At 38.4% G+C, this 19,015-nt stretch overlaps 1 protein-coding gene across 1 annotated transcript in view; it reads left to right on the top strand.

Annotated features, from left to right (window-relative positions):
• LOC134349902 (nuclear factor NF-kappa-B p105 subunit-like) overlaps nucleotides 1-16,063 on the top strand; it is a 55,858-nt gene extending 39,795 nt beyond the window's left edge. The window contains exons 9-13 of the mRNA XM_063054864.1: nucleotides 1,272-1,376; nucleotides 1,899-1,990; nucleotides 10,185-10,323; nucleotides 11,248-11,358; nucleotides 15,921-16,063. Of these exons, the coding sequence (XP_062910934.1) occupies nucleotides 1,272-1,376; nucleotides 1,899-1,990; nucleotides 10,185-10,323; nucleotides 11,248-11,358; nucleotides 15,921-16,063 (590 nt within the window). The remainder of the gene's footprint in view (nucleotides 1-1,271; nucleotides 1,377-1,898; nucleotides 1,991-10,184; nucleotides 10,324-11,247; nucleotides 11,359-15,920) is intronic.
• The last annotated feature ends 2,952 nt before the right edge of the window (nucleotides 16,064-19,015 follow it).

The following is a 19,015-nucleotide window of genomic DNA, read 5'->3' as shown; positions in this document are numbered from 1 at the left end:
CTTTCAAAGCAGGCATAAAAGTCATTGATGATGATGATTATGAAGACACGTAGTCCTCTTTTATTGCCATTTAGTAATACATGCATTAAGAAATGATACATTAGTTCCTCCGGTGTGATATCACAAAACACAGGACAAACCAAGAATGAAGAAACTGACAAAACCACGTAATTATAACATATAGTTACAAACAGTGTAACAATACCATAACTTGATGAAGAAGTCCGTGAGCACAGTAAAGTTCAAAGATTCTCAAATGTCCCACATCTCACCCAGACGGGAGAAGGAAGAAAAACTCTCCCTGCCATGCCGACCACAATCCGACTCTGAGTTATCCGAAAACTTTGAGCTCTGATCACCTCTCCAACACCGAGTACTGAGCGCTATCTCTGTCCGAACAATTCGACCTCCTTCTCGGTCGCCAAAAGCAGGCAAGGCTGAGGATTTTGAGGCCTACCCTCCGAAAGATTCACGACCACACAGGAACGACAGCAGCGAACGGGCGTTTCAGAAATTTCTTCAGATGTTTCTCTGTGCTTTCACGTCCATTCTCCATCAAATCAAAATTTTCCACGGCCCCTATTTAGTGGATACGATATCATTTTCACCGGAGAGCTGTGCACGCGCGGCGCGCTGCCATCTTCTCCTCCCGCCGAGTCATCTGGTAGTGAAGCATTGTTGCCATTCATGCTATTGGGTTTCGCTTTGTAGGAGGCAATGTCTTGCAAACTTTGCCAGAGTTGCCATGCATCTGATGTCACCTCCAACCTTGTTCAAAATAGTCAGGGTATTTTACAGGTGCATGTGTGTAACAGGCACTCCCTTCTCCAACTGGCTTCAGTAAAGCTGGAATAGCTGACTGAGACTGATAAATAGCCAAAGAAGTTCAGCAATTTTTAAGTTATTCAGACTGCTTTGGATAACTTGCTTTTGGTGAGATACTTTCCAGAGTTTCAGCAGGATCAGAACTAAACTGCCTCCAAATTTCATTAAGCATTTTGTGGGCTCGCAAGAATACAGTGGGCGAACTCCCAAAATCTCACATATTCATTAAGCTTCCTGCCAGTGCTGACCCAAATGATATCAGGCCAGACTTCACACAAAACTAAAACAGCCACAGGTTCCACCATTAATTCTAGCTTCATCTGAACTGCTAAAACTAAATTTTGAATGTAATTTAAATATTTTTGCATTAATTTCTTGACATTGAAAAGAATTTACAGGGAGAACTTTCACTGAATGAGTATTGAATGTTGTGTTTCCTTTCATAGAAGCACCCAATGCATCAAGTTTGAGAATAGTAAGAATGGCCAAAACTGCCGGGAGTGTAGTGGGTGGGGATGAAGTCTTTCTGCTGTGTGATAAAGTACAAAAAGGTAAACAATAACAAGGTGTTTATTGACAACGTTTTATGTCATTAAGGAGGAGTAAAGTGGGCATGCATTTATTGTACAGCAAAAATGTGTTTATAAAGAGTGAAAACAATTGATTTATAAGCAGAAGTTACCAGAAATCATAGCAACTTTTCCAAAAAATGGAGGATAATTGCTGTAGAAAAAATGTTATGTGAAGAACAATTACATGCTGTATAAATTATGTGCACAAAGTCAAGCCTAGTCATTTATAATAGCTTAGTTGTTGGGAGAATTGCCCAGACATCTCCATTCCATTTGGTTATAGTTTGGTAATCCTATGGAGCCTTTGATTAACCTTACAAGTTAGTTTTTACCCATCTTCAAAGTGATTTGTAGATTTGTGGTTCTAATAATTATTAGGTAGATCTCTAAAATGCTGTTGCTTAAAAGGCTACTTTTTTAGCATTTACACAATAGTGGAAATCCGTATTAAAAAAAGAATACTTTTTACCAAGTTCTGATTTACTGTATTTCCTTTCTCAGATGATATTCAGGTCCGGTTCTACCAGGAGGATGAAAGTGGTCACATCTGGGAGGCATTTGGAAAATTCAGTGCTGCCGATGTTCATAGACAGGTAGATACTGCAAAGCATTTTACAACAAAGTATTATGCTGACAATCTTATATTGAGAAGAATGTAGTTCAATTTCAGTTCTCGTCGGAAATGAAAGTGAATACTTTCCACTATACATGTTGAAAATGTAGATTTTTATTTTTTGTATCAAGTTGTTAATCACTGGTGATCCTCAATCAATTTGTTCATACACATTAAAAGGAATCAACAGGAAGAAATATCTATTATCAGGAGTCTCAGGTGTATCTGGTTAGGAAACTGACTGTGCAGCAAATGTTCTTACTGGAATTTAGTTCAGAATTAGGGGGGTAGAGCTCCTGCTTCACAACTCCATTAACCTAACAATGACCCTGACCTCCAGAGCCACCATATGGGTTTTCTTTGGTTTCTTTTCCGTGATGATTTCCAGGATATTCATGAGCTCAGAATAGGTATCAGTAATTCCATTGAATAGCAAGAGGAAATGGAAGATGTTTTCTTGTTGCGTGGCAATGGTGTGATGTTATCATAATCTGCAGCATCATTTCAACTCTAAATTGTTTGAAATGTTACTTCAAGCATAAATGGCTTCTCTGCCTGAGCTCACATTAAGATGAATAAATTCTTTATCTAAATCCAGGGGAGATTAGGTGTATCTTGACAGCATGTCCAGAAAAGATATCTCATTGTCATTCCTCCTGCTGCTGCCGTGCAGTGTACAAGGACTACATACCCATGTGATGTATGTCTGTGAGCTGATAAGGAAACTGCAGCATTAAGGTTACTGGTTTGCTCTCACTTTAAGAAACAATGTCCTGTGGAAATCTCTTGATCATACTTGCTTTTGCTTTCAGTTGAAAGTTAGCTATTAAAATCAGCACGTTTCCTTGAAGCCTGTTAAATTATATGAGTTTATTTAACACTTCACTCCGTAGCCTAGTAACAGCCCAATATACCACATTGGCAATGAGGACATGAGGGTTAATGTATTATTAACTGTGCATCTGGACGAGTCCATATCAGTAGCTTATCCAGAAGACAGAAGGGTGGATCCCTACTGTAGGGTGAAAAGTAGCCACACTAAGCACAGCTCAAGAAACATGGAAAACTGGACAAGGTACAATGGATTTCTCTGTTCCAGTGCAAAATATAGAAGACATTTAGTGTCCACTGTAGACAAGTGAAGCTGTTCTTCCTGAGAATGATATAAAATAAATAACAAGAGGTAGTGTTAAGGAACAAAATGAAGGAGAGTAAAAAAGTGAATATTTTGTGGAAATCAGTGCCATTTTGCACAAGTTTATTTGGTAGCAATGCTTGGGAAATAGATATCATTTTAGATCCTCTTGTTGAAATAATATGGAACTATTTGACTCAAAAGAGTGAGTATCCAACCTATGGATGGAGCAAAGTCGATTCCTTTGTTTTCTTCATTGGGACCTGGTTACGTGGGTGAAGAGAGCAGAGGTGGTGTGTTAACAGCAGCCCACATCGACTCACAAAGCAGCAATGCTTGTCAGCATGATAAGGACACAACACAAGGATGTGGAGAATAACAGTCTGGATATTTCAAAGGCATATAGACAAATCTGTGTAGTGATTATTGAGAAATGTTCTGAATCGATTGAAGAAAACAAAGACTGAGAGAAAGATAAATTGTATCGTATTTATGATGGTGTACAGGCTAGAGTTAGACACCTGCTGCTTGGAGGAGAAGCAGAGGTCAAGATTTGGAAGAGGAAGAATAGACCTGAAAATGAGAAAACTGCTTGATATTTCACAATATTTAAAAGATAACAATGGATTTCTTTAAGGATCCGCTCAATTGTTATTCAGAGGAAACTGAAAATGAAAATAGAAGTGCAAAAATTAAAGCAGCGAACAGTGACTGGAACTCCTTAAAATTTAAGATAGCTGTAGATAAGGATAGATATGGACCCTGCGGGAGAGTATTAAATTGGATCAGGGCAGATTACGAGAGTGTTAGGCAGGAACTAGAGAAGGTTAATTGGGAACAGTGGTTTGTGGGCAAGTCCACAACTGACACGTGGAAGGTGTTTAAAGACCAACTGAACCGAGTACCGGACTGGTATTGTACGTTCCAGTTAGAAGGAAGGACAAGGATAGCAAGGTAAGAGAACCTTAGATGTCGAGGGTTGTGATGATTTTAGTCAAGAAGGTAAAGGAAAATGTGTCTGGTGTCTTCTCTGGCCACGGGCGAGGTCCCAGTCTACGAGTGAGTAGCTAATGTTGTTCCATTATTCAAGATAGGATCCAGGGATAATCCTGGAAACTATAGACCAGCAACTCCCACATCAGTCGCAGGGAAGTTACTGGAGAGAATTTTTAGGGATAGGATTTCTGAGTATTTAATAAACTATGGCCTAATCGGGGAAAACCTGCATGGCTTTGTGGAGGGCAAATCATGTCTTACTGACTTGATTGAGTTTTTTGATGAGGTGATGAGAGTGATTAATGAAGTTAGAGCTGTGGAGGTTGTCTACATGGATTTTTAGTACAGTATTTGACAAGGTCCCTCACGGGAGGCTCATCCAGAAGATTAAGATGCATGGGATCCATGGGGAATTGGCCATTTGGATGTAGAACTTGCTTTCCTATGAAAGACAGGGAGGGATGGCTGAGGGATTAATTAGCTGCAAGTTTGGGATTAGGGGTGTTCCGCAGTGATCTATACTGAGACTCCTGATGTTTGTGCTATATATAAATAACCTGGATGAAAATGGAGACAGGTGAGCTAGTAAGCTTTCAGATGATATGAACATTGGTGGTGCTGTGGATAGAAGACTGGCGAAGAATACATCGGAATATGGAGTAGTAGCAATATGGGCAGAGAAATGGCAGGTGGAGTTTACCCCCAGATAAATGAGAAGTGTTGCACCCTGGCAGATCAAATGCAAAGAGACAGTACATTGTTAAGTTCAAGATCCCTAACAGTGTTGATCAGCAGAGGGATGTTAAGGTCCAAGTTCATAGCTCCCTGAAAGAGGCTACAGAGCTTGATAGGGTGATTAAGAAGGAAATGGCACATTTGCCTTTATTAGCAAAGGCATAGACTTCAAAAGTCAGGAGTTATGTTGAGGCTTTATAAAACCCTAGTTAGGATGCATCATACACTTCTGGTTGCACCGTTATAGGAAGAAAGCTGAAGCTTTGGAGAGGATGCAGAAACAGTATACTAGCCTGTCGCCCGGATTAGAGGACAGGAGCTATAATGAGAGGTTGGACAATCTTGGGTTGTTTTCTCTGGAGCGGTGAAGGCTGAGGGGAGATCTGACAGAGGTTTATTGGATTATGAGAAGCATTGATAGAGTAAACAGAGAATATCTTTATCCAAGGTTTAAAATATCTAACCCCAGAGGGCATGCATTTCAGGAGAGTTGGGGTAATTTCAAAGGAGATGTGAGGGGTAGGTTTTTTTACACAGAGAGTGGTGGGTGGGTGGAATGTGCTGCCAGATGTGGTGGTAGAAGAGGATACATTAGAGACTTTAAGAGACATTTATATAGGCAAATGAATGCGTGGAATTTGAAAATACATGTACATTGCGCAAGCAGAAGATTAGTTTAGCTAGCCATTCAATTATGAATTTAATTGGTCTGGCACAATGTGGGCTGAAGGGCTTGTTCCTGTGATATACTGTTCTACGTTCTATGTTCAGTATATGCTAGACGTAGAAAGGAAGTGGTTGGCAGTATTAGGCCAAACTTATCTTATTGAAGAGTTAAACAGTAGAGAATCAAACGAAATTGAAAGATACCAATATAGAAGTCATCAGATGATTCACGACAAGATTCCTGAGTCTTCATCTCAGTGACAATCCAGTGTGAACCATCAGAAACCATGGCATCAAACTCGAAGCAAATAAGTTGCTGAGTTATCGGTCTGGGTTGTAAACAGCGAATCTGCATGATAGACTTAAACTCAATCTGAGAGAAACAAAATGAGAATTTGCATGTCGGCACATGGTAAGTATTACTCAAAAATAACAAAAAGTCTAGCGGATAACATAACACACATTTTCTCTCTCTCACTCTCCATCTTTCATTCACATTCAAATTCTCACCCTCTCCAACACCAAAAGAATACATAATGATAAGTAACCAAGTCTGGGAGTAATTACAAAATTGATGTTGATCATCCAGAGGATTAAGGAACTGTAGACACAGGGTGAAGTTAGGACACATTCCATGAGAAAATCTTCAACATTAAGAAGCTTGTAATATGTTTTAAAGTCATTAAGTTCAAGTTCGATTATCATTCAACCATACATGAATATAGCCAAACAAAGCAGAGTTCCTCCAGGGCCAAGGTGCAAAATACATTACCAACAGTACAGTGCAAATAGCATAGAAACATAGAAAATAGGTGCAGGAGTAGGCCATTCGGCCCTTCGAGCCTGCACCGCCATTTATTGTGATCATGGCTGATCATCCAACTCAGAACCCTGCCCCAGCCTTCCCTCCATACCCCCTGATCCCCGTAGCCACAAGGGCCATATCTAACTCCCTCTTAAATATAGTCAATGAACTGGCCTCAACTGTTTCCTGTGGCAGAGAATTCCACAGATTCACCACTCTCTGTGTGAAGAAGTTTTTCCTAATCTCGGTCCTAAAAGGCTTCCCCTTTATCCTCAAACTGTGACCCCTCGTTCTGGACTTCCCCAACATCGGGAACAATCTTCCTGCATCTAGCCTGTCCAATCCCTTTAGGATTTTATACATTTCAATAAGATCCCCCCTCAATCTTCTAAATTCCAATGAGTATAAGCATAGTCGATCCAGTCTTTCATCATATGAAAGTCCTGCCATCCCAGGAATCAATCTGGTGAACCTTCTTTGTACTCCCTCTATGGCAAGGATGTCTTTCCTCAGATTAGGGGACCAAAACTGCACACAATACTCCAGGTGTGGTCTCACCAAGGCCTTGTACAACTGCAGTAGAACCTCCCTGCTCCTGTACTCGAATCCTCTCGCTATAAATGCCAGCATACCATTCGCCTTTTTCACCGGCTGCTGTACCTGCATGCCCACTTTCAATGACTGGTGTATAATGACACCCAGGTCTCGTTGCACCTCCCCTTTTCCTAATCAGCCACCATTCAGATAATAATCTGTTTTCCTGTTTTTGCCTATTTTAATACAAATGGCACATATGGTTATGATTTCAGAAAAATATACAATCACGAAGAAAAAAAAATATGTAGCCCAAGGCCCTGGGTGGCTTGACTGGCATGTCATGCTAGGTATTACTGGTCCAGCTTGTTCTTCCACTGAGCGAATACTGGAGGCAGCACAGAGCAAACACAGGAGGGCAACACCAAGGGAACACCAGAGGGCAGTACTGAGCAGATACTGACAGGCAGCACTGAGCGAACACTAGAGAGCAGCATCAAGGGAACACCAGAGGGCAGTACTGAGCAAACATTGGAGGCAGCACTGAGCGAACGCTAGAGGGCAGCACCAATGAGAGGGCCAGCCCCCAACCCAGAACGGATTCCATCGCACCCACAGAGGTCTCTCCCACATCGCCTCAGCGTCTCCTCCCCGGGTGACTGCAACAAGTAATTCTGCGGCCTAAGCCTAGTCTTCACCACAACCAAGGCAACGTAGTTCCCCCACCATTGGTCTTTCCAATGAACCAGTGAACCGGACTTGCAGGAGCCTATGCCACCAATGAGCAACAGGGTCCTGCGATCACAATAAAAACGTACAAGGCAATCGCTCACATTTTTTTTGGACCACACGCTATCCAATGATACAAAAGTTCAGGCGACAACACAACAACGGTATGCAATAAGTCCAGCTTCACCACTATTGGGCAACTCAGTGATGGGATAGTCCTGAAGTACTTGATGTTCTTAGTATCCAGCACTGACTTGCGACTATAAAAAAGACAGACAGGGCAAACAAACACACTTTTGATTGGACTCGGTGTGGCCGCAAGGTCTGAGCACACTGCCAACTTTCTGGAATATTACATATATATGTATGTATACACTTATATGTATATATGTGTGTGCATCAGTTGTTGTACTTTACCTTAACCTAAAAATATATGAATGACATCTGGTAACTTACTGGCATTTGTAAGTTGCCTTGCTGGATATGTCTGTATATTTCTTTTAAAGTGCAGGTGATGTGCGGTAAAGTTTGACCATCTGTTAAGGAAACTGCCACCTTTAAGGTTAGCGGCTTCTTACTTCCTTAAAGTAAAATATGTGGTTATCTGTTGTACCATGCTTCCCTTCAGATGAAAACCAGCACAATCAATGGGCATGTTTACGTGGGTGTGTTAAACTGCCTCGTGCCTCCTGATTATACAACTGATACAGGACCTCAATATTGCCTTCATGACATTCAAGGGTATCTGACTGGAGTTTCAGACTGCAGCAAGTAGAAGATCTATGGCCACTTCCTTTTAAAAGCTTAATCTCCAGATAAGTTGCTCCACTATCATACGGCCATAGGAAAATTGGTCCAAGATGGCTTGTGGTGGATGGGAGCTTCTTGCTAGAAGTATCCACACTTCCCTTCTTCAGCCTCGGCTTACAGCAGAGCCCTCTTTTTCAACCCTTTGTCAGGCAGAAGACCAAACAGAGTGACTGACAAAGCTCACATACTGTACATCAACCATTGCAAATATTCACAGTCCACAACAAAGTAACTTTGATTCCCTGTAAATGAACGCAGTCTAGGGGGTTCCTCCAGCTGTTTAATTCAGCTTTCTTCTGCATGGCTCACTTTGCCCACCAGGGGCATGTGTGTGACTCACTTTGTCAGGGCACCATCAATGTGATGGATATTCACTGTCCAGGGCCTGGGGGAGGGGATCGTTTTGCCAAGCTCAGCCTTTGAAACCAGCAGCTGACCCTTCCAGAAGTGAAAGAGTTGTTTTTGAGTAAGTTAAACTTCTAACCAATATTCCCGGCTCAACTTCTTGTTGTAAATGAGAACCAGTCTTCAGTTCTTTGTGTAAGTTACAGGCGATAATCAGTCTGAAGTTAAAAGGACAGCTTTGCAAACAAACAGCACTGTCCATAGAGCACAGGCTGCTGGCTCCATGCACAGGGCTGGCTGCTCATGAGTGTGAAACAAAAGGGTTATGTTAATTGGGCCTGCATCAAACCAGACAACACCGGCTACATTATTTAGTTCAAAGAAACTTGCAGACCAGACTGACACAATTACTTAGCACATTAAATAGCTGTTCTATCAATAGTGGGGAGATTTGTGTGCTCAAAGAGTCAGCCTTCACAGCATTAATTTTGGGTGTTTGGAATCTCTGTCCCCAGAAGCTTTTAGACCATCTGTGTGAATTTCCCAGCAAAGGTATCTGAAAAAATAACACATGCATGTAAAGTCACCAAGTAGTGAAGAAACGTATAAATGTAAGAGAGCAGTCAGGCTTGTTAGAAATAGTCAAGAAACGACAAGAATAATGACACAAAGATGGGTAACTGGAATCCCTTCCTCTGCCTTCGATTTCTCTGACGGTTGACTTGTTCAACTGTAACTTGTTGGTATGTATTTTTAGCTTGCAGGAATTGTAGCTACCCCTGTTTTTGAAATCCTTTGTGTTTTAGGAATTGTTTGTGATTTGAAAATCTTTTATAAGATAGAAATGCTCTGTGAGTTTTAAAACTTTTATCTAAATTTAAATGTGTGTCACTAAAAATAAATTAACTGTGTTTAAACTACTTCATTTGCTGGAAGGATCTCCTCCTTGGGGACCCACCGCTCAAAGAGTAGCTACTGGCAACTAAACTCACTGGGGAGGATAAACAGGGAAGTGGTCTGGCCTTTGAAGTGTAGGTGGCTACAGAATAACCTCGCTTTAGTGAGGGTACCTGTAGCTATCTAATTCGAATAGAGTTTAAGATCTTTGTTTGAGTTCAGAACTTTACAGAGAGCAGACTCGATACCATCACGTCAAATAAGCATTGCACAAGTCTAATGACCTTGCTGCATACTTCGTATGTAGTGGTGATCATGATATTCATTGTTACCATCAGTCTTAATGTTGCAATCACAAATAAAAGTTCCATGCTACATATTGAAGTTTATGCTCTAGAAGTCCTTTAGAATTTAGTATGCTTCACTATCTTCTGATAGCAAATCATTTCACAGGCAAGTGTGCTCTTTCTTACATCAATGTAGTGACAGTACAATAAATTATCAAATTCTGTGTGTTTTCAGTTTGCCATAGTTTTCAAGACACCAAAATACTTTGACATGCACATTACCAAACCGATCTCAGTGTTTGTCCAGCTACGAAGGCGATCAGATGGCGAAACCAGTGAACCCAAACCATTCATATACTACCCACACAAGCAGGGTAAGTGCTTTTTGACTACAATTAAGAAAATTTTTGCATTTTCTAGATAAGCTTGCTTCTAGAACAACTGAAGGGAATTGGTTACAGTAATAATGAAACATGCAAATCAATTTACTTCTAGATTGTCTCTTGTAAGCAAAATATAAAATATATATTTTGTTATTTAAGAATTTTACCAGATGCTTTGATAATTCTGCTCTGGCTATTTTAAATCATGGATTTCTTAGTGTCTTTCATGGATGCCTCATATCTGTCATCAGAAACTTTACAGTCCCAATGCATTTCTCTCTGCCTGATAGACCATCTCACCACTGTGAACTTCTGTAATTAACAGTTCAACTCTGAACAGCCAAAAATTAATCTGCAACTTTATTTGTAAACAAACGGATGATATTTCCATTAGTGTATTGGGAGACAGTTTCAACAAGCATCATAACGTTTATCTTTTAAATTATTACCGATATAGAGAGATTTGGTTTAATTTTTTTCCAGTAAGGGTGGGAAAGGATTTTAATTTCAGATATCTGAATAAACTCCAAATTAATGGATGGGGTAATTTGACTAAAATGTGGACAATACTTGTCATAAATGCAGTTATGAAAATCGTGGATTTATTAAAATGTTTAAGCTAATTAAAATTCCTTAAAATGGTACCTTTTCTTGCAAAATTTATCATCCATCCAAGAATATTTTTAATTTCTCTTGCATAACAATAAGAAGGATAACAGTGAATTAGCCCCTAATTTTCTGTTCCATAAATAAGACCGTCAGATAGAATGGGCAAAGAACAGTCAATTCAATGTTTTAGAACTTTTTCCTTTCTTAATGAGGTTAAGTTTCTACCCCTAATGAGGTTTGAGATCTTATTTTATCCTTTGTTTTTTTTTTTTTTGCTTTGCTTTCTGTATTGTTTTATTTAAATAGCCAAGAAAAAATCTGAGAAGAAATGGCAAAAGACTTTCCCTAACTGTCCAGATAATTACGAGGAGCCAGCGTTAGCTCACAGGGGAATATATGGTGATAATCTTGGAGAGGGTGAGTAAGTATACTACATCAGTTGAAGGGATAAGTCTACAATGACCCAGGTATAAAAACAGCACATTTAGAAATTTTGTATGACTTTTGCACTTGATTTCAAAGAATCCATTCACTATAGGCCATTTTTTGTAAAATGATTCAAATTGAAATCAGCTTCCACTTTAAGATCTTTACTCTTTCAGGACCAATTGTTCATATGAAATGCATAATTCTGGAAATATCCTATTGATCCATACAGAGACTAATTTTTAAAGATGTTATTCATTGTTCATACTATCAAGATGACTTGGGCAGCATTCTTTTAGAAAATTATTCTACCATTGGGTGGCCCCTGCTAGTGACTGCACTAAAAGAGACTGCAGTTTGAAAATTGTCGGTAGAGTTCATATGTAGTTTCCCCTCCATTTAATTTAATGATTGAAAATATTATTTTATTAGCACACATACAGTTTCTCCATATGTACCTCCAGGGAGTGTCATTCCTTCCTGTGAATTCTCAATCATGGAATTATCCCTTCTTTGCATTTGGTATTTGAAACAAAGCTTGTAGGTATAGTCCTGCTTTTCTAGAAATCCTTTGGTGTAACAGTGTAGTTACAGAAAGGTATACCTTCAGAAGAGGTCTTTTGAGCTATTGTTTCCTGCATACACACTGTAGGTACAAAAACACTGGGGGCTCAAATTGGAGAATTGATGTTTATTTTAAATGCTGTGGCCAATTTGCTAACAATTTTGGGAAATTTAAAAAAAATCATGTTACTCATCAGATAAGACTTCATTGTCACAAGTACAGAGAGTAGGCAGATGTCATTGCAGTACAACTTTAATTTGATTTGCAACCTTGCCAAATAGGCTGGGATGCTCCAGATGTCACATATGCTAGTAGTACATGAGAAATCAGGAATTTAGCATTAAAGTGAACCCATATCCAGCAGATGCAGTATATTTAAAGCAACCTTGAATAATTTGCAGCAGTGTTTGAATTTAAGTTAATTCAGTGAGACGTCAGGAGAAAGAGGTATAGATAAGTTAGGTGGATGGGCCAAGGTATGACAAATAAAGTACAATTTGGCAAGATGTGAAATTGTTCACTTTGAAAAATAAAAATGAAGCATGAATTATCTTAATGAGACCCAGAGCATTCCTGGTGTCTGAATGTATGACTCACAAAACAATAATATAAAGGCACAGTGAGTAATTAGGAAAATTAATAGAATCAATTATATTATTTATTTCTGGAATGGAGTATAAAGATAGAGTGATTATCTTTCAGGCAATTGATGAGACAACACATGGAATATTGTGTACAGTACTAATACCATAAATGAAGCAGGACAGAGAAGTTTTATTAAACTTTTACTTGGACTTGAAGGCTGCTTTATGTAGATGGAGAGTTGCTGAAACTGCATTCTCAGAATCAGAATCAGGCTTATTATCACTAGCATACGTAATGATTTTGTTATTTTGCAGCAGCTATGAAGGGCAATATATAAAAAATATTGTAGGTTACAATAAGTTACAAAAACATAAAAAAAAATAAAGACAGCAAAATAGTTAGGGAGTGTTCATGAACTGTTCAGGAATCTGATGGCAGAGGGGAAGAAGCTGTTCCTAACATGCTCCATTTGTATCTTCAGGCTCCTGTACTGCCTCATTGATGGTAGTAAGAGGGCATGTATCAGATGGTGAGGGTCCTTAATAATGGATATCACCTTCTTGAGGCATTGCTTTTTGAAGATGTCCTCAATAGTGGGAAGGTTAGTGCCCATGATGGAGCTGGCTGAGTCTACGAACTTCTGCAGCCTCTTTCGATCCTGTGCATTGGAGCCTCCATGCCAAGCAGTGATGCAACCAGTCAGAACACTATCCATCATTAGTTAAAGTTAAAATCCGTAGGGTGTAACAAATATAAAAGCTTCACATTGAAGAAATGCGGATGAATTTCACTAGTGCCCTGTCCAAAATATCCCTCTCATTCAAAATCACAAAAAGCAAACAGTCTGATCATTGTCCCATAAGTTAGTGAACAAATCGTCCTGCCCTATTTCCCTCACTGGAACTGGAACTATATATCAGAAGTGCTACATTACATTCAGATATTGAAGTTATAAATGGCACTGGTCCATTTTCATAAATAAATTTTTGGAGACTTATTGCCAAACATTACTTTTTACTGAATGATACAATCTAATTCTATGATAACTGCTAGCTTGTATTGTCCTTCAAATTAGAACTTTTTTGAAACTTTCAGATTGGTGTATATATTTTCAAACTAGTACTTGTGATTATATAAGCCATTAAGTAATACTAAAATATCGAATTGGATGGATGCTTTGTATGACTGAACTTGGATTGTTATCATTAGAACACTGAAAATACTCACTATAATTATTCACAAGTTTCATTCCAAAAGCTGTAGTTTACTTGTTCAGAGCAGTTATTAACACAGTTCAAAACAATAAAAACAAGTGCAAATGCCATTCTCAGTCCATCACACCAGTAACTACACTGTTTTACATTATGCAGGTAGGTATGTCAATCAGAGCATTGTAGCATAGGTATCATTTTTATTCCTGTATGGTATCCAAGTTTCCCTGGCATCCCTAACTACCTCGGAACTGCTGCTGTCCTTTTGTGAGGCTATTCCAATAGAATTAATTGATAAAGAATTCCAGATCCTTCACATTTACAGTGAAGGAACAAGGTGGTGAGTAACTCAAAGGGGCAGCTGTTAATGCCGGTAATCCCATGTACCTACTGCTCCAGGCTTTCAAAGTGGTAAAAGTCACAGGTTTAGGAGGTTGCCTTGTCCAATGACAATAATATATTTTGCAGATGACATACACTTCTGTTAATTGCACTAGTGGTGGTGGGGGTGGTGAATGATTAAAGTGGTAAGTGCATGGGCAGCCAAGCATGTTGCTTTGTCGTGGATGATATAGAGTGCTGAGTGTTGCTCGAGCTGTACTTGTCCAGAAAAGTGAGAGAATATGTGAATGTCCGCCCAACTTGTGTTTTATAGACAATAGAGTGAAACCACCAAGCACACAACACTGATCTGCTCATTTAGCCCATGTTTTGATGTTTGTGTCCCAATAAATCCAGTTGCTAGATGGTGATGACCCCGGGTTGTTGATACAGGTTGGATGGAGATTCAGTGATGGTGATCTTTTGAAGTGTAGACTGTGTTATAATGAGAGGCACATCTCACTCAACTTTCACATAACAAGTTCCTTTAAGCAGTAATGTGAAAATCTCCAGCAGTAATGGCGAGTGAGGTGTAAACGTTGATAGGACATGTTAGAACGATTTTTGGGTTTAGGACATATACATTTAGCAATTGACTTTGTCTTCAAATCTGAATATGTATTATACAGCTCTGAACAATGGGTTCCTAAAAGCTGTGAATCCCAGACCAGACAATGTTGATTAAAATTCATTTGGCTGTCTGTGGTGTGGATGTGAATCATGAGGTGTGAAGGTTGTATGTAATTTCAAAGAAAGCAACGTCCATACATTGTAAATATGGAATTGTCCTTTGGTGTTTGGTACATAAAATATCGGGCCCCACTTTGGGCCAGCAGACCTTTCGACCGAAAACCTCTCCATATGATTACCTCCCAAGAGGTATTGTTACAGCTATATAGGACCCTGGTCAGATGCCACTTGGAGTACTGTGCTCAGTTCTGGTCACCTCACTACAGGAAGGATGTGGAAACCATAGAAAGGGTGCAGCGGAGATTTACAAGGATGTTGCCTGGATTGGGAAGCATGCTTTATCAGAATAGGTTGAGTGAAATTGGCCTTTTCTCCTTGGAGCAGCGGAGAATGAGAGATGACCTGATAGAAGTGTATAAGGTGATGAGAGGCATTGATCGTGAGGATAGTCAGAGGCTTTTTCCCAGGGCTGAAATGGCTAACATGAGAGGACACAATTTTAAGGCACTTGGAAGCAGGTACAGAGGAGATGTCAGGGTTAATTTTTTTTTAATGCAGAGAGTGGTGAGTGCATGGAATGGGCTGCCAGCGACTGTGGTGGGGGCAGATACGATAGGATCTTTTAAGAGACTCCTGGATAGGTACATAGAGCTTAGAAAAATAGAGGGCTATGGGTAACCCGAGGTAATTTCTAAAATAAGTACATGTTCGGCACAGCATTGTGGGTCAAAGGGCTTGTATTGTGTTGTAGGTTTTCTGTGTTTCTATGATGTCTGCTGTACTTTGTTTTGTCGAATAAAGAAGCTGCTTTGTATCTACCAGTAATTTTCTATGGTGACTTCACTCACACAACAGGACACCTGCAATAACACATTTTCTTCAAATTAGCCATAGATTTTTTCAAAATTATGCCAGGGTATAATCTAATCCTAATGGTAGGATCTTCAGCTTCCTCCAGACTGTCATCTCAGAGCCATATGTGCTTTCAACTGAGACATACATTGTGTACTTTTTATGAAAAATCTTAAAACAAAATAAATAAATGGAAAGGTTATGCAGCAAATATTATGTTTATATGAGAAGCAGATAATTAATATTAATGATGCCTAAATCTGTTTCAGAAATGACAGTTTTAAGAAGACCTGAATGTTTTATATCACCGTCCTATGCACACAAAGATGACATTACTGGAGGTGAGGATAATGGTTTTAAATATCCCTATGAGATAAATGAAATATCCTCTAACTTCCATTACCATAAATGATAATCATCCTTGAACTTGCATATTCTTTAAGTTGTATTTAACAGTTAGATAGGATAATAAACATCTAAAGATCTCAGGTAATACCCTGCATTAACTGATCACTGTTTCAACAGCTACTGTGCAAAAGCATTTATTTTAATATTGTCAAAGTATGGAATATAAAGTAAGGCAAGTATTAGAATTATCTGAACAGTGTAGGAAGATGTAAGTGTAATGAATCCATGATTAAGCTCTCCCTGTGTGAATAGCTGAAAAATGCTCATCTCCAGTATTTCAAGTTGCTTTTCTTTGTTGGCAGTCAATGAATTTCCTAAACAATTTATTTGCTTTTTGGTGTGTGCGTGCTTCAGATTTTGAGAAAAATAAAAACACAAAACAGCTTATGAAGTGCTAAAACAATACCATTTGATTATGAAATAATAGATTTAAATTGACATCAAGATCAGTACAACATTGTGGGCCAAATTGTCTGTCCAGAGCTGTACTGTGCTTTATTCAATGTTCTAGATGTAATAGTTCATGATTTAATTGAATGGTGGAAAGAGTTGAATTAACATCTCTTGTGGTATCTTCTTCTGAAATGTATATTTTCAGCATTTTTACCTAGAAAATGGAATCCGCAAATTTTCTGGTGTTCTCAACTTCATCGGCATAAAACTGTAAGACTGTTTTGCAAAGAAAGGGTGAAAATTGCCAAAAAGACATATGAAGTCATTCTAGAATAGTTTGCACCTAAAAACCCACATTGCCCGACAGATATCTGGTGACAGTTTTTGCTTGGTAATCATAAAGGGTAATAGCTGGGTATTTGTATGTCGTGGGAGGAGGGATAGAGCTGCTAGATGTCATGATAGAGGTCTGACAGTCTCATTCGTGAGGCAATATTGGGATGGCATTTCTGTGTGTCAGGTGGCCCAGGAAACTCATGAGAGCCAACATTTAAGAGCCTGGTAGGAGATGAACTCAGTTGCCTCAACCCGATGTGAGTATCCCTACCCACTTTCCAATGCAGAGATATATTTTAATCCCTCACAAGAGATGTAAAAGTGAGCTGCTTACTATGCAAACAGTTCCAGAAATCCACTTCAACAACTGACTCAAGAATTTATTAATTGATGGATTGTGATTAGTGCGAGTGGTTTTGCAAATTATTCCATTTGATCTGGGCTCTCTGGATTGATCGCTGATGAACTAAATAGTGTTGGCAGAGTGGGGACAGCATCACTTGGAACCAACACTACTACCTTATTAAACATAAGTAGGGATCAGCAATAGGTGCTGGTCTTGACAGCAGTACCTATTTCCTGAAAGAATGAAAAGAAAAATGAAGAACACCTCAAAGTAACCCAATGCACTAAGACTCTTCAACAATAGTCATCAGAGTATTCTATGCCAATGAAAGTGGAACTAGGTTTTACATAAATAGTGACTTCATTAGATGCAGGTATGAATCCAGAAAGGTGTCAGCCTGACTCGTGATTAGGCATGAAAACTTCCCGATGGGTGTTACCTCATCCTAAAATGATCACTGGATTAACTTAAATGAAGATTTAATCACCTTTATATATGACATGCACATTAAAAATAGATGGCAAATGATCTAGGCTTTGGATTTAGGTTCTGCCCTCCACCATAAATAGTTTCTCTTTTGTTTTTCTACCACCTGATTGTGAATCTTCTCTAAATTTAATGGTAGCCATTTCATAATACTGTACAATGAACATTGTACAGTTACAGCAATTCACACAAGACTGTACATCATACATTTTAGATCATCAATAACTAACATTTTTCAAAAAACATCTGTATGACTTGCATTTATCTACTCAATTATATTACTATGCTTTAAAATTTTAAATCCTTTAACGTTTTCTCAAAGTTCTTGCTTTAGTATTATTAGTAGCTATCGTAGGTTACTTTATCCTTGCAAATTCAAATTGAGCTTACTTTTATGTTTTATCTGCAGGTTTACAATTTTCTCCTATCATCCAATTTTCGAACATTTGAGTTGCCAGGTGATGGGGAAATAAGAAAAGACACTGGTTGTTTTCAATCACATGGCAACAACACAAGATACCAGGAATAATATATAAAAACCGTACAAGGCTAAAAGAGAATTGTTATAGTAATGTTTTACTATATAGTTAAACATGCAGATGAAACCTATGAATTCGAGGATTATTCTCTATTATGTTTCTGAATTTTGAAGAGATATTTATGATTATGTAACAAAATAATAAATAAATGTTATATAAAAAATGAATTATTGTGTAATTAAGATCCAAGACTGATATTACATGTCACTATGGTAAATTGTGATATGTTTCTTTAAAATCATCAATTAAAAAGTGTAGATAAAGTTCTTGAAATCGCTACCTCTGCAAACTCCATTTATTACTCATGGAAAGAACTTGGAATATGGAACATCCACTGCAAATGCTGCTTCTTTATTTTTTGTGTATAATAATCTATGAATTTTCAGTGTAAACTTGATTTGAGGAGCAAATGTACATTTTAATTTCTGATTATGTAATTGCACAAAACTTTTAAGTTCCAATGGTAGAATTTATTAAAAGATAATTTAAGTACATAAAATATTCAATTAATACCTTGTATATCAAACTCGATTTTGACCACCTCATCTATCATAATTTATTGTGCTTCATTTAATTATAATGGTATTATGCTTAGCTGAGTTACATTAATACATGTAAACTAGACCTAGCGTGCAAAAGATTTTAATCTGAAAACTATTGCAAAAAAGTAGACATTTATTGTATATTAATACACATGTATCATAAATTATGTCAATCATCAAAAAATAAAAGCATTAGTTCCCTGAAATTGTTGGATTTCCCTATCTCCTACTTTATTTACTATCAGTTGCAAAGCATTCAATTGATCAGGATCCGAACACTTGCATTGTTCATGTGATATTTAGATTGAAAATGA

This window comes from Mobula hypostoma, chromosome 7, assembly GCF_963921235.1.
Source record: "Mobula hypostoma chromosome 7, sMobHyp1.1, whole genome shotgun sequence".
NCBI classification, from domain to species: Eukaryota; Metazoa; Chordata; class Chondrichthyes; order Myliobatiformes; family Myliobatidae; genus Mobula; species Mobula hypostoma.
This window is presented reverse-complemented; position numbering and strand designations above follow the sequence as displayed.